Below are 15524 nucleotides of genomic sequence, written 5' to 3' on the forward strand. Positions count from 1 at the left end.
AGCCAGAACTTCCAACACTATGTTGAATAGGAGTGGTGAGAGAGGGCATCCCTGTCTTGTGCCAGTTTTCTAAGGGAATTTTTCCAGTTTTTGCCCATTCAGTATGATATTAGCTGTGGGTTTGTCATAAATAGCTCTTATTATTTTGAGGTACGTTCCATCAATACCAAATTTCTTGAGCGTTTTTAGCATGAAGGGCTGCTGAATTTTGTCAAAAGCCTTTTCTGCATCTATTGAGACAATCATGTGGTTCTTGTCTTTGGTTCTGTTTATATGCTGGATTATGTTTATTGATTTGCGAATGTTGAACCAGCCTTGCATCCCAGGGATGAAGCCCACTTGATCATGGTGGATAAGCTTTTTGATGTGCTGCTGAATCCGGTTTGCCAGTATTTTATTGAGAATTTTTGCATCAATGTTCATCAGGGATATTGGTCTAAAATTCTCTTTTTTTGTTGTGTCTCTGCCAGGCTTTGGTATCAGGATGATGTTGGCCTCATAAAATGAGTTAGGGAGGATTCCCTCTTTTTCTATTGATTGGAATAGTTTCAGAAGGAATGGTACCAGCTCCTCCTTGTACCTCTGGTAGAATTCAGCTGTGAATCCATCTGGTCCTGGACTTTTTTTTGGTGGGTAGGCTATTAATTGTTGCCTCAATTTCAGAGCCTGCTATTGGTCTATTCAGGGATTCAACTTCTTCCTGGTTTAGCCTTGGGAGAGTGTAAGTGTCCAGGAAATTATCCATTTCTTCTAGATTTTCTAGTTGATTTGCGTAGAGGCGTTTATAGTATTCTCTGATGGTAGTTTGTATTTCTGTGGGGTCAGTGGTGATATCCCCTTTATCATTTTTTATTGCAACTATTTGATTCCTCTCTCTTTTCTTCTTTATTAGCCTTGCTAGCGGTCTGTCAATTTTGTTGATCTTTTCAAAAAACCAACTCCTGGATTCATTGATTTTTTGGAGGGTTTTTTGTGTCTCTATCTCCTTCAGTTCGGCTCTGATCTTAGTTATTTCTCGCCTTCTGCTAGCTTTTGAATGTGTTTGCTCTTGCCTCTCTAGTTCTTTTAATTGTGATGTTAGAGTGTCAATTTTAGATCTTTCCTGCTTTCTCTTGTGGGCATGTAGTGCTATAAATTTCCCTCTACACACTGCTTTAAATGTGTCCCAGAGATTCTGGTATGTTGTATCTTTGTTCTCATTGGTTTCAAAGAACATCTTTATTTCTGCTTTCATTTCGTTATGTACCCAGTAGTCATTCAGGAGCAGGTTGTTCAGTTTCCATGTAGTTGAGCGGTTTTGATTGAGTTTCTTAGTCCTGAGTTCTAGTTTGATTGCACTGTGGTCTGAGAGACAGTTCGTTATAATTTCTGTTCTTTTACATTTGCTGAGGAGTGCTTTACTTCCAATTATGTGGTCAATTTTGGAATAAGTGCGATGTGGTGCTGAGAAGAATGTATATTCTGTTGATTTGGGGTGGAGAGTTCTATAGATGTCTATTAGGTCCGCTTGGTGCAGAGATGAGTTCAGTTCCTGGATATCCTTGTTAACTTTCTGTCTCGTTGATCTGTCTAATGTTGACAGCGGAGTGTTGAAGTCTTCCATTATTATTGTATGGGAGTCTAAGTCTCTTTGTAAGTCTCTAAGGACTTGCTTTATGAATCTGGGTGCTCCTGTATTGGGTGCATATATATTTAGGAGAGTTAGCTCTTCCTGTTGAATTGATCCCTTTACCATTATGTAATGGCCTTCTTTGTCTCTTTTGATCTTTGATGGTTTAAAGTCTGTTTGATCAGAGACAAGGATTGCAACCCCTGCTTTTTTTTGTTCTCCATTTGCTTGGTAGATCTTCCTCCATCCCTTTATTTTGAGCCTATGTATGTCTCTGCATGTGAGATGGGTCTCCTGAATACAGCAGACTGATGGGTCTTGACTCTTTATCCAGTTTGCCAGTCTGTGTCTTTTAATTGGAGCATTTAGTCCATTAACATTTAAGGTTAATATTGTTATGTGTGAACTTGATCCTGCCATTATGATATTAACTGGTTATTTTGCTCGTTAGTTGATGCAGTTTCTTCCTAGCCTTAATGGTCTTTACATTTTGGCATGTTTTTGCGATGGCTGGTACCGGTTGTTCCTTTCCATGTTTAGGGCTTCCTTCAGGGTCTCTTGTAAGGCAGGCCTGGTGGTGACAAAATCTCTAAGCATTTGCTTATCTGTAAAGGATTTTATTTCTCCTTCACTGATGAAACTTAGTTTGGCTGGATATGAAATTCTGGGTTTAAAATTCTTTTCTTTAAGAACGTTGAATATTGGCCCCCACTCTCTTCTGGCTTGTAGAGTTTCTGCCGAGAGATCTGCAGTTAGTCTGATGGGCTTCCCTTTGTGGGTAACCCGACCTTTCTCTCTGGCTGCCCTTAAGATTTTTTCCTTCATTTCAACTTTGGTGAATCTGGCAATTATGTGTCTTGGAGTTGCTCTTCTGGAGGAGTATCTTTGTGGCGTTCTCTGTATTTCCTGAATTTGAATGTTGGCCTGCCCTACTAGGTTGGGGAAGTTCTCCTGGATGATATCCTGAAGAGTGTTTTCCAAATTGGTTCCATTTTCCCCCTCACTTTCAGGCACCCCAATCAGACATAGATTTGGTCTTTATATGTAATCCCATACTTCTTGCAGGCTTTGCTCATTTCTTTTTCTTCTTTTTTCTTTTGGTTTCTCTTCTCGCTTCATTTCATTCATTTGATCCTCAATCGCTGATACTCTTTCTTCCAGTTGATCGAGTCGGTTACTGAAGCTTGTGCATTTGTCACGTATTTCTCGTGTCATGGTTTTCATCTCTGTCATTTCGTTTATGATCTTCTCTGCATTAATTAGTCTAGCTGTCAATTCTTCCACTCTTTTTTCAAGATTTTTAGTTTCTTTGCGCTGGGTACGTAATTCCTCCTTTAGCTCTGATAAGTTTGATGGACTGAAGCCTTCTTCTCTCCTCTCGTCCAAGTCATTCTCTGACCAGCTTTGATCCGTTGCTGGCGATGGGCTGCGCTCCTTTGCAGGGGGAGATGCACTCTTATTTTTTGAATTTCCAGCTTTTCTGCCCTGCTTCTTCCCCATCTTTGTGGTTTTATCTGTCTCTGGTCTTTGATGGTGGTGATGTACTGATGGGGTTTTGCTATAGGTGTCCTTCCTGTTTGATAGTTTTCCTTCTGACAGTCAGAAGGACTGTCTGTTGGTCTGTTGGAGATTGCTTGAGGTCCACTCCAGACCCTTTTTGCCTGGGTATCAGCAGCAGAGGTTGCCGAAGATAGAATATTGCTGAACAGCGAGTGTACCTGTCTGATTCTTCCTTTGGAAGTTTCCTCTCAGGGGTGTACTCCACCCTGTGAGGTGTGGGGTGTCAGACTGCCCCTAGTGGGGGATTTCTCCCAGCTAGGCTACTCAGGGGTCAGGGACACACCTGAGCAGGCAGTCTGTCCGTTCTCAGATCTCAACCTCCGCGTTGGGAGATCCACGGCTCTCCCCAAAGCTGTCAGACAGAGTCGTTCGCGTCTGCACCGGCTCCCGCTACTTCCCCTGTTGGTCTTCAGCTGTGCGCTGTCCCCAGAGGTGGAGACTACATAGACAGGCAGGCTTCCTTGAGCTACTGTGAGCTCCACCCAGTTCGAGCTTCCCAGCGGCTTTGTTTACCTACTTAAGCCTCAGCAATGGCGGGCGCCCCTCCCCCAGCCTCGCTGCTGCCTTGCGGATAGATCGCAGCAGACTGCTGTGTTAGCAGTGAGGGAGGCTTCGTGGGCGTGGGACCCTCCCGGCCAGGTGTGGGATATATTCTCCTGGTGTGCCTGTATGCTTACAGCGCAGTATTGGGGTGGGAGTTACCCGATTTTCCAGGTGTTGTGTGTCTCAGTTCCCCTGGCTAGGAAAACGGATCCCCTTCTCCCTTGTGCTTCCAGGTGAGGCGATGCCTCGCCCTGCTTCAGCTCTGGCTGGTCAGGCTGCAGCAGCTGACCAGCACTGATTGTCCGGCACTCCCTAGTGAGATGACCCCAGTACCTCAGTTGAAAATGCAGAAATCACCGGTCTTCTGTGTCGCTCGCGCTGGGAGTTGGAGACTGGAGCTGTTCCTATTCGGCCATCTTGCTCCGCCCCGGTTAGACTTCTTTTAATTAGATTGTGCTAAGTACTTCAACATACCTGAAAGATGAAAAAATTATTCTTAATTTGATTCTTGCTAATTTAAATTATCAACCAAATTAACTTCAGTGATTAAATTTGACATAAAAATGTTTAACATCTTATTTCTTAGTTGGCCTTGGAAGTGTTTCTAGTTTATTCTGGCTTTTCTGCAGAAGGTCTCAAAAAGAAATGTGGTAATTTATCTTCTGTACTCAAACATGTCACTTTTGCTTTTTATAATGAGGCAGAAGGGATACTATTATTCACTATGTTTCTCCTATGTTAAGATTTGGAAGTTAATTGGGTAGAACCATAATAAGGTCATCAAAATCCAAAAGCTTCAGTGAAACTTGAGCCCCCTTTACAACATCCCTAAAGTATTATTTTGTCTTTGCTGGATATTCCAGTGACATGTTAATCTGATCCATCTTCAGAGGGTTGTATCATTCAATGTTTACTCATTGATATGGTTTGACTTTGCCCCACTCAAATCTCGTCCTGAATTGTAGCCACCACAATCCCCATGTGTTGTGGGAAGGACTCAGTGGGAGGTAATTGAATCATGGGGCCGGGTTTTTCCCGTGCTGTTCTTGTGATAGTGAGTAAGTCTCATGAGATCTCATGTTTTATGAAGGACAATTCCCCTACACATGCTCCCTTGCCTGCTGCCATGTGAGATGTGTCATTGCTCTTCCTTCACCTTCCACCATGATTGTGAGGCCTCCCCAGCCATGTGGAACTGAGTCTATTAAAGCTCTTTTTCTTAATAAATTACCCAGTCTTGGGTACATCCTTACAGCATTGTGAGAACAAACTAATCCACTCATTTAAAAGAATTTTGATTGAGGGCTCACTGTATGACACAGTCCTAAGAAACAGAGATACCACACTGAACCAAATCCCTGGCAATGTGGAATTTATAGGCTGTTTTTTCATATTATGCCAAATTCTAACTCTCCCTAACTTCTATCTTTTGTTATCAGTTGTTCAAATATCAGCCTTATACTACTATTATCTGCCAGCCTAATGAGTCCTTCTTTTGTTAACTGATCTCTACACTGATGATGTTTTCATCAAATCTGAAAAGAAATATTTTAAAGGTGAAAATTTTGAGCTAGCAGTGGTATAGGTTACATGTAAAACATTTCAATGTAAATATGCATGATTCTGAGGCAGAAACAGATGCACTGAAAGTTTACAATTTTTCTTCCTCTGGTCCATGTTCCTGGACTTGCTTCATTAAAGCTCAGTGAGTAAAACTGATTGACAAGTAGGGCAATGTAAATGCAAATGCCTGAATCCACTATAGGACAGCCCCTTTAGAAAGGAATTGATGGCTCTGTAAATACAGTACTAACTGAACACTCATGTATTGCAGACAGTCTACAAAAAAATAGTATTTTGTCCAAAGAAATGTTTTGTTGTTACCTTGTAGATAGGCCCCAAGTTATTTTTTAATGATATATAATAGACATGAATTATCTGCAGGTTATATATGAAAAAAAGATTCAGCATATAGTCTCATGCACGAGCAGACCAATTATTCTTTGAATCAAACCTCCCAACACCAATAATGGAATGCCAACCATATTTTCTTAATTGGCTCATGAATATGTTAAGGGGACTGGAGTTATTCTTTGCCTATTTATTAATTCTATGTTTTCGTGTTTATCTTGAAACATTAACTTTGACAAAGAAAGAACTTATGTTGATTTGACTTATATTTTTAAGTCACAAAAAATATTTTATGTCTCAATTTACTATCTTCACAGTATATACAGAATAGTAATGGTTTTTTTCATTCAGTAAAATGGTAGATGGGTTATTTCCAGCCCCATTCTTTATTTTATATTAATTCAAAACACCCTTTTTAATAGTTTGAAATGTTACATCCACCTTGTCAAGTAGATCCAGTTGTTATAGCTGCCATTATACAGACTATTCGCTGTAATAATTATTTTCATCATAAATGAAAGCATCCATCTTATTGGCATATTCCTTTATGTGAAATATGTTCTAGTTGATGAATATTGGCAAAATAGGTCATCTTGTTGGCAGTGGCAGCCCGTCTGGAGTGGCTGCTGCAAAGACATGGGCTGAAGTTGGGGAGGTGCAGCTAGGACTGGGAACAGGGGGAGCCCTGCCCCTTTCTGAATTGGCACGGTGGGAGGAGCCCTGTCCTCCCAGGCACTGCTGCAGCCACCCAGCCACAGCTGCAGACCTGGGCGCCCTGTGCTCTTGGGGACCTGTGAGCCCCCTCAGCCTCACAGGCTCAGAAGCGCTTGCTCCCACTGCCTGACTTCTCCCTGTGCCTGGTGCCCACTCTGATTTTAGAGCAAAGTTGAGGCCAAGCCGGAGTGCTCTTCTGAGCTGGCCGTGTGTGCGCATGCTTGGGGTGACGCTGACATGCCAAACACTGGCCCTTGGCCCCCTCGGACTTTGAGCGCCGATCAGCATAGGAGGGAGGCTGAGGCAGAGTTGATGGCAGCTTAGAAGGAGCCTGCAGGCACTCCTCGGCATGAGCAGCGTGGTCACTATGAACAATATGATTGATAGCAGCAGGAGGAAGACAGACTTCCGCACAGAAAAGGGTGACTCCACAGTGAAGCCCCCGCTTCAAGCCAGGGATTGCCTGAAGTATAGGGTCTGGGCTGTTAGTTCTGGGTGGAGTCCATGGCTTGGAGTAAGAACTTATGGTGCTTTTTCCAGGCCTGCCTATGGCTGCCCATGGGCCAATCAGCATGCACAATGCATTTTCTCCCTTCTGAAGCTCATAAACGACCCTCTCCCACTTCCGCCCCTTGCCCCACTCAGCTACACTCACAGAGATGTTGGGACAGCCTGCCTGCAGATGGGAGCTACCCACACCTGGTCTCTCCACTGAGGGCGGCAACCTGCCAGCGGAAAGGAGCTACCCACTTTGGGTCTATTGACAGTTGTTCTGTCACTCAGTGAAGCTCCTCTCCGCTTTGTTTACCCTCCAGTTTTCCATGTACCTCGTTATTCCTGGATGTGGGACAAGAACTCAGGACGTACTGAATGGCAGGACTGAAAGGGCTGTAACACAAACAGGGCTGAAACATACCCCGCCACTCACCATGTTGTGAGTGAGGAGGAGAAAAGAGCTGCGGCCCTTAGGGGAGCCCTGACGTAGGGGCTCCCCACATTAGGGCTATGATGATACTCAGTTTGGGGCTCTGTGGTTCCTGGCATCTCCAAGTTTCCAGGCACCACTACATTCCCCTTGTCCAGGCATGAGTGCCCACAACAGAAGCTGCATGTAGTACATCTGGCTCAGCTGCAGTGCCTGGAGCTGCCTGCCCCCTTGCAGCAGCCAGTGTGCCTGGCTGTGCGCAACAACTGAACCCCATATTCACTCGCCCACACACCCCTCACCAATCGGAGCCTGGCTTTCCCTTGGCAAGTATGGGATCCAGGCTGATAGCATGAGCCGAGTGCAGCCTTCCAGGATGGGTGGACAAAAGGAGCCCATCAGGCATGAGCAAAACTCAGGCAGAAGGTACCACCAGCCACAGAGGTTTCCAGCTGGTGAAGTAAGGCCCCAGGAATCCCGTGACAATCTGAGTAGCAGGAAGGGAGTATCTGAAAGCTCTGTATTTCTGTTGCAATGACTGTCTTCTTGGTTTCTGACCGGGAAGACTCAGAATGAGTATGGTAGCATTTGTTGTCCTGGAATAGAAAGACAGGCACAAATCGGCCGGGCGTGGTGGCTCATGCCTGTAATCCCAGCACTTTGGGAGGCTGAGGCGGGAGGATCATGAGGTCAGGAGATCGAGACTATCCTGGCTAACATGGTGAAACCCTGTCTCTACTAAAAATGCAAAAAATTACCTGGACGTGGTGGCGGGCACCTGTAGTCCCAACTACTCGGGAGGCTGAGGCAGGAGAATGGCGTGAACCCAGGAGCTTGCAGTGAGCCGAGATTGCGTGGCTGCACTCCAAGCCTGGACGACAGAGACTCCGTCTCAAAAAAAAAAAAAAAAAAAAAAAAAAAAAAAAAAGGCAGGCACAAATCATGAGGACAATTTAGTTAATAATAACAGGAAAGCAAAAGGGAGAGGAAAGTTTCAATGCATGTCCAGATCTAAGCAGGGAATTGAGTCAACCAAAAAATTCTTTGCTCTGTGATTACTCTGCAATCCCAGCACCACCGTCATGTCCAGCTGTCAGAATTAAAAGACTGTTTCCTGAAATATAGTTCTGCCCAGCCTGAATCAATAGGAAACTGACCTGTTCACATAGTAGGATCACATTTTCTCTGACTAGTAAGTGGGATTTGGAAATCATCTCTTGCCATTGTGTACCAGGACAATGCTTCTCAACCTTTATTCCAATCATGAGCATTCTTGAAAATTGGATAGAAGACATAAACCTTCTCAGAAAGGTATATATGCACTTACATGTACATACACATTTTTGTAAACAACTGAAAGGGGTTTGCACATGTCTTCCCACCCAATTGTGATTCTCCTTGGGGCCATGGACTCCAAGATGAGAACCTCCTAAGCTAGAGGAGAAGAAAGTAGCTTGAATCATGTAGTCCATGTGTTAGATATTATACTAAGCACTTTATACATGCTATCTCATTTACTCCTTACAATAACCCTGTGAGGTCGTTTTGTTGACCCCATTTTTCAAATGAGCTGTTCAGCATCAGGACTTGAGCATGGTTAAGCAACCCACAGGTGAAGACCTTAGAATACTAAATAGTCTCTTCATAGGCATGTAGTGCCATATTCTCCCAGTTTCCTTTTCTAGTTTTCCACCCTGTGTTGCTACTAATCCAAACTGTTCTACAGAGATTATTTAGTTTCCCCTCATCCTCAGCTAGACAATTACTTCTCCTCATCTTCCCATTGGGAGCTCCTGTTCTGCTTCATAGCCGCCCTTCTGTGCTATAGTATCGCTACTTTTGCCAGCTGCACAGGAGCTGAATCTTCTGATGTATGTACAACCTCCGTACCCTCATCTAGCCTCCCGCCACCAATTACCCCTACATCTGCTCCTAAGCCAATACTAATTGAGGCAGGAAATAGACCTTGGTGTAGTGAGTCTGGGAATTAAATTACTTTAACAACATCCACTGATCTGGCATCCAATAGCTGGGCTTTCAAATCTCCATTTCCATCAACCAGATGAGGAACCCAATGTGTCTATATGGATACCTTTGTGTGCTTCTGTAGTTTCTGTTTTATACATTTCCTGTTGAGAACATGTAAGTACTTTTACTATCTTGGAAATTAAACAGAATATTCCTCGAGAGTTAAACTTTGGGTAAAAACGAGAGCAGAGATAAGCAAAGTATTGGAAAAGGTAAGGAATGGTTCCCATGCTAACAGGATTTGATTGCAATTCAATTGTCCATATTAATTCACTTAAATAAAGACTGTTATCTATGAAAATAAGGGTTAGCCAGTAATGGAAATATAGAAAATGGAGAGTTTCAGGGAAATAAATGTTGGCAATGCCAACTCAGGGATAGCCAAGGGAGTGAATACTGCTAAATATTCCTTTGAAACTCAAATGCTTCCCTTACCAAGAAAGTTGTCCCTTTTGTGATGAGAAGTGCAATTAATTGTAGGCAATGAAAACAACATGTTCTGGATCCATTCACAACAATAATATTTATATGGGCAAGTGAATATGTTTCATGTTATCTTAGCATAATGCTCTTAAACAGTTTATACATCAAATCATCTTTCTACTAATTCCAAGCTTACCTAGTTACCGGCTAATTATGATTTGATTTTCCATTTAGTTCTTTCTATATGCAAACATTTACTACTCCTGTAGATGATAAATATCATTGGTCATTAGTGCTATGACAGTCATTTTTCAAGATGACTTAATAAAGTGGTATGGAATATTATTTGATTTCTTTTAAAGTCCAACTACCGTTTAATATTTGCTGATGCAACTGTTCTGCTCAGCATGACACTTATACTCGTTGAATTTTTCAAGTCAGGAGTTACAAGTGTACTCTAGTCTTGGGCACATTTTAGTTAGGTCATTCAGCCTCTCACCACTTGTTGCTCTGAGCACTATCAAGAAGGGGGCATTGCATACTGATTATAGAAAACAGAGACTCTGAAATGACTTACCTAATTGAGGCATTTTCTGGGGAGACTATTCTGAGCAGGAGGCAGTCATCTCTTTATGGCACAATGACCAATTTCATTCTTTTGAATAGATTTTTACATTGTCTGTTCTAAGATAGAACTGGGCTTCTCTTTGCTCCCAGCTCCCCAGTTGGTATGGTTCCTTGGCTTATTATGCACATATCCAGTCCTTTACTCTGCCATCCCGCTAGCTGCTTGGATGATATCCAGATGTCCAGAAACAAAGCTTTGACTTGACTAAACTGATGATAGTCCTGCCAAGTGTCTGGCTCATGGACTGTGCAATGGCCTATCCCATCCCCTTATACTCTTGGCTGAGGGCCTTTAATGGAAACAAACTGTGAATGATGTCGCTGACATTGTGATTAGAATGAGTTTACATTGAATTGAATAAGATTAAGTTCTTGTGTATAGACAAAATGATTATTTTGACATAAGAATGTTTTTAAAATATATAGTAGATATTTTGTTCTCTGAATATTTGTACTCACCATTTATAGATCAAGACAATTTTCAAAGTTGTTTTCCTTTAGGTTGTAAGTTTATGCCATTTACTTTTTTTGTATATATTGTGTTATACATAACACATTTTTACAATGGATATGTTTTATTTTAATTAATATGAGCACTGATAGATTCTGGAAGTATTGAATTGGTTTTACAGCCAAAAAAAAAAATGCGTACTGATCATACTAGGAGAATTTTAGTCATGTCTTTATACTTAGAACATGACTCTCAATTGTGACTGTATTCTGGAAAAGGGACGGCGTCTCTCTTTCTTTCACTGGACACACATGAAGGTGTCTCTTTCAATCAAGCAGCATAGTGGGAAAAGCCTGAGAGTGGACTTACAGTCCAGCAATCTGGGAAGAAAAGGTGGTATGTAACAAAGAGGTGTTTGTTATTATTGTTGTTAGGTCATCCAAGCTGATTAATGAGAGAAGAAAGAGAGAGAGAGAGAGAGAGAGAGAGAGAGAGAGAGACAGAGAGACAGAGACAACACAATGGTTTTGATAGGTAAATCCACAAGTTTCCTGCTGGCCCCCAGCCCCTTTGCTGTCACAGAGGACATTCTGATGCACAAAGTAAATTGCCCTGATGAATCATCTTACTGCTTGGGTTCTTAGTGTCAGAAACAACTATGAACAAAGCTGAAATCTCGTTTTAACATTTTGCAGAAGATTTATACCTTTAATACTCTTATTAAAGAATGAACAAAACCTTGAAACTGACCTAGAATTTCATTTTATGGCCCGATGGAGAACTGTTTTCCCAATAAGCATAAAATGCCTTTATCAATATTAATTTTCTAGGTTATTGACGATGATGTGAAAAATTTCTTATTACAATGAGTAAAAATATTGTGAGGACATAGGACATTTTTTGACATAGGTGCTAAAGTGAAATTGCTTTTATAGAATACTTGGCAGCACATTTAGAGTGCTGTGTACTAAAATTTAATCTGGCTATTGTAAGGTGATTAATAATCCATTTATTATGGTAATATAGTGACAAATAATGATATGTAACATGTACTTTATACTAATTTATTAAAAATAAAAATTATGGGTGTGTGGAGTGGGAACCAGATAATTCATAGGCATATATTTGCAAATATCCTGGGAGGTAGAGAGGTTTATTCCTGTTGAATAGAAGACCCAAGAAATACATAAATCAGTTATCATAAAACTAAATGAAAAGAAGCTGGAATTGAGATGTTTTCCTTTCTTTTACTCAGGTACATATTTCAGGTATAATTATTACCCAAAGGGGCTACATCACATGGTTGATTTAGATTAGCTAAGCAAAAAGAATGTTACACTTCAAAGTCAATAGAAATAGGCAATGACAATTTATGTCTTTACTGCCAAAGAAACAAGGAGCTTTAGGAAGAAGATTAAATGTAATGATAGTTTAAAATATTTCAGTATTACTTATTGCTTGTCAAAATAAAATTGTCAAAATTGAAAACTAAGGCTATATATAAGGGAACTTGCGTAAACTTTAGAAATAATATACATAAAACTGGAGTTGGTAATTTATTTCTACCTTAACAAATTCATTGTTTCTATTTTATTAATCTAATTTAGTTTGTGGGGTTGTTTTGCTCTTTTCTTTCTTCTTTTCGTCCTAGGATTCCTATCTTATTGGCCACAGGTTGACACTTACTTTTTGTTTTAACTTTTTTTTTTTTTTTTTTTTTTTTTTTTTTTTTTTTTTAGGCGGAGTCTCGCTCTGTCGCCCAGACTGGAGTGCAGTGGCTCAATCTCCGCTCACTGCAAGCTCCGCCTCCCGGGTTCACGCCATTCTCCTGCCTCAGCCTCCTGAGTAGCTGGGACTACAGTCGCCCGCCACCTCGCCCGGCTAGTTTTTTTGTATTTTTAGTAGAGACGGGGTTTCACCATGTTAGCCAGGATGGTCTCGATCTCCTGACCTCGTGATCCGCCCGTCTCGGCCTCCCAAAGTGCTGGGATTACAGGCTTGAGCCACCGCGCCCGGCCAGGTTGACACTTACTGACAGGTGTATGTATGGAAATACAAACACTAGTGACACTTAATTACATAAACTCTTGGGAAATACACCATTTGGCTACGCATATTAGTAGTTGTAAATGTTTATTGAACAGTTCTGTACTTAACATTTTGCTGTATTATAAGAGTTTTTTTTTTAACATAATTTCAATAGCTGATAACTTGATTCTCAAAACAGCTCTATCAGTTAAGGAGCTGGGTATTATCCCCATTTGACAGATGAGGAAACTGGAGGCCAGAGTCATAACACCTAGTTGGCATCAGAGCCAGGCCAAGGGGATTATGCTTTCTTTCAGGGAAGAAGGAAATGGAAAAGAGAGACTGGTGCTTATTTAAAGCTGAAGAATGAATTATCAAATCATGCCCAAGCAAGGTCTAGAAGTGGAAGGAAAAATTATTCTGGACATCTTTAAGTCAAGTGTATCATTATCATAGATTCCAAGGCATTCTTATCAAAATTGTAGCTATGTTAAGAAGCTTTCCTGAGTTAGCTTCTGAGAAGGTGAAAAATTTTAGGTTGAAAAATCTGCTCTATTTGTCATCTTTAACCAGGTAGACAGATTATATTCCTGTTTTTTTTTTAAATATTTGCATTGAAAAAATTATCTTTGAATGTTTTCTTTAAGACACAATTCAAGCACTATTTTAAGGGCATCTACCTTCTCATTCATCAAGTATTTATTGAGCACCTACAATATACCTACAAGATACTAGAAATTCTGTTATGTCTGGGGATGGAACACAGCCTAATAGTAAACAATCTAAACCCTATTATTCTTAAAAATGGGGGATCAGCATTATACAAATAAATGATCACATTAATATATAATTAGAAAGTATAGATGTAATTGAAGAAATTAAAAAGCATGATGATTAAGGCAACTGATTTAGATTCAGGATCAGTGAAAAAGTGACATTAAATTTCAGACCTGAAGGAAAATTAGGAATTAGGCCAGGTGGGGAAAGAACTCCCCTGACAGAATGACAGATGAAGCTGAAGAGAGAGGATGCACCAAGTTGTTGAGTCTTACAGGCCAGGCTGACAAATTTGATTCTTTTTCCTGGGGAAAATATTGAAGAATTTTAAGTGGGCGATTACAAGGTTAAATTAGCATTTTCAGTTAATTTACTGCTAGATGGAAAATGGATTGAAGGAGAATAAAGGAAGATTCAGAGTCTGTATCAGAGATTAGGGTGACTTTTACTAGAGCTGTGGCTGGGGAGATAGAGACACAAACCTATTTAAGTCATAGCTATGTCACCAAAGAAATGAGCACTGCATAGACGAATACTAATTATCATTTTGGCCAACCTTATATTTTTTGTTAATAAGAAACAGTATTTTAGAATAAATCCATAATCCAAAATATTAGAGAAATACTATTGTTTCTATAACTTTGCGGGTCTGATACCAAATCTACAGAAAGAAGTTGAAATGCTGAAACGATGAGCTATTCAAAAATCCAGGCGTTTGGCACAGTGTTCAAAAGAAGGGAGTCTTAGACTTGCTCAGTTTTGAGGTTGCACATCAAGTACCTAAAAAACAATGTGTAAGTCCCATCCTGCCAGAGGTCAGAAAGTCCAGTTTTGTTTTGCTGTTGTTTTGTTTTTAAACAATTTTATTCCCCAGTAGTTTTCTGAGTAGCCCCAGAGAAAGTTGATGTGCTTCCCACATCTGTCCTGGTTGCCACCTGCCACTTTAGTCAACCAAGGGTCTCTAGACCACAGCATGACTTTTGTGCATGTTACCCTGTGCTGTCTTGAGACTGGGATCTCTCGACAGTCTGGAACTTCTTTCTCATTTCCCCAGGGCAGATTACATTGTCTGGTCTCAGATTCCCCATGGTGATAAGTGAATCTATAATCTTTAAGAAGATTTTTCTGAAGACTTGGGGATAACAGAAGAGATTTGCAATTCAGAGAGAATAAAACTGGAAACTATAAATAGTCATTCTCAGTTCATAATGCAAGCCCCAGCAACAAGTATCACCTTTTCTTGCCAGCCTGTGATCTGCAGCCTGGGTACCTGAATATACAGAAGACTTCTTGTTCCCAAAGTTACTCTCCTCTAATTATTTCTCTCCTATCAGGAGCGCACCCCAGCCACCAAAGAAAAAAAATGCATGTCTCTTGGTGAAAAATATCCACAAGTATACAACTTTGGCCGGGCGCGGTGGCTCAAGCCTGTAATCCCAGCACTTCGGGAGGCCGAGACGGGCGGATCACGAGGTCAGGAGATCGGGACCATCCTGGCTAACACGGTGAAACCCCGTCTCTACTAAAAATACAAAAAACTAGCCGGGCGAGGTGGCGGGCGCCTGTAGTCCCAGCTACTCAGGAGGCTGAGGCAGGAGAATGGCGGGAACCCGGGAGGCGGAGCTTGCAGTGAGCTGAGATCCGGCCACTGCACTCCAGCCCCGGCGATAGAGCGAGACTCCGTCTCAAAAAAAAAAAAAAAAAAAAAAAAAGTATACAACTTTATCCTTAGTGAAGACCATCTTACTGTGATTTTGCAGAGGTTTAGCCTCTTCATCCTGGGTCTCTCCGTCATAGAATGGGATTTGTGCTTTACATTTGTAAGGCAAAAAGGACTTAAAGTCATTACCCTTGAACAAAACAAGAACTGCCCTCCCTTGTGGTTTCAACCTTTAGAGAAACAGATTCCTGATCAAACTGTCAAAAAT

General features: G+C 41.3%; 1 protein-coding gene across 1 annotated transcript; it reads right to left on the reverse strand.

Moving 5' to 3' along the window:
• Window positions 1-5884: 5884 nt before the first annotated feature.
• LOC104673568 lies at window positions 5885-7856 on the reverse strand. The gene has a single exon (XM_010377657.2). The coding sequence runs from the start codon at window positions 6909-6911 to the stop codon at window positions 6441-6443; it is 471 nt and encodes a 156-aa protein (XP_010375959.1). The 5' UTR covers window positions 6912-7856; the 3' UTR covers window positions 5885-6440.
• Between the last annotated feature and the right edge of the window lie 7668 nt (window positions 7857-15524).

This window comes from Rhinopithecus roxellana, chromosome 18 (assembly GCF_007565055.1).
Source record: "Rhinopithecus roxellana isolate Shanxi Qingling chromosome 18, ASM756505v1, whole genome shotgun sequence".
NCBI classification, from domain to species: domain Eukaryota; kingdom Metazoa; phylum Chordata; class Mammalia; order Primates; family Cercopithecidae; genus Rhinopithecus; species Rhinopithecus roxellana.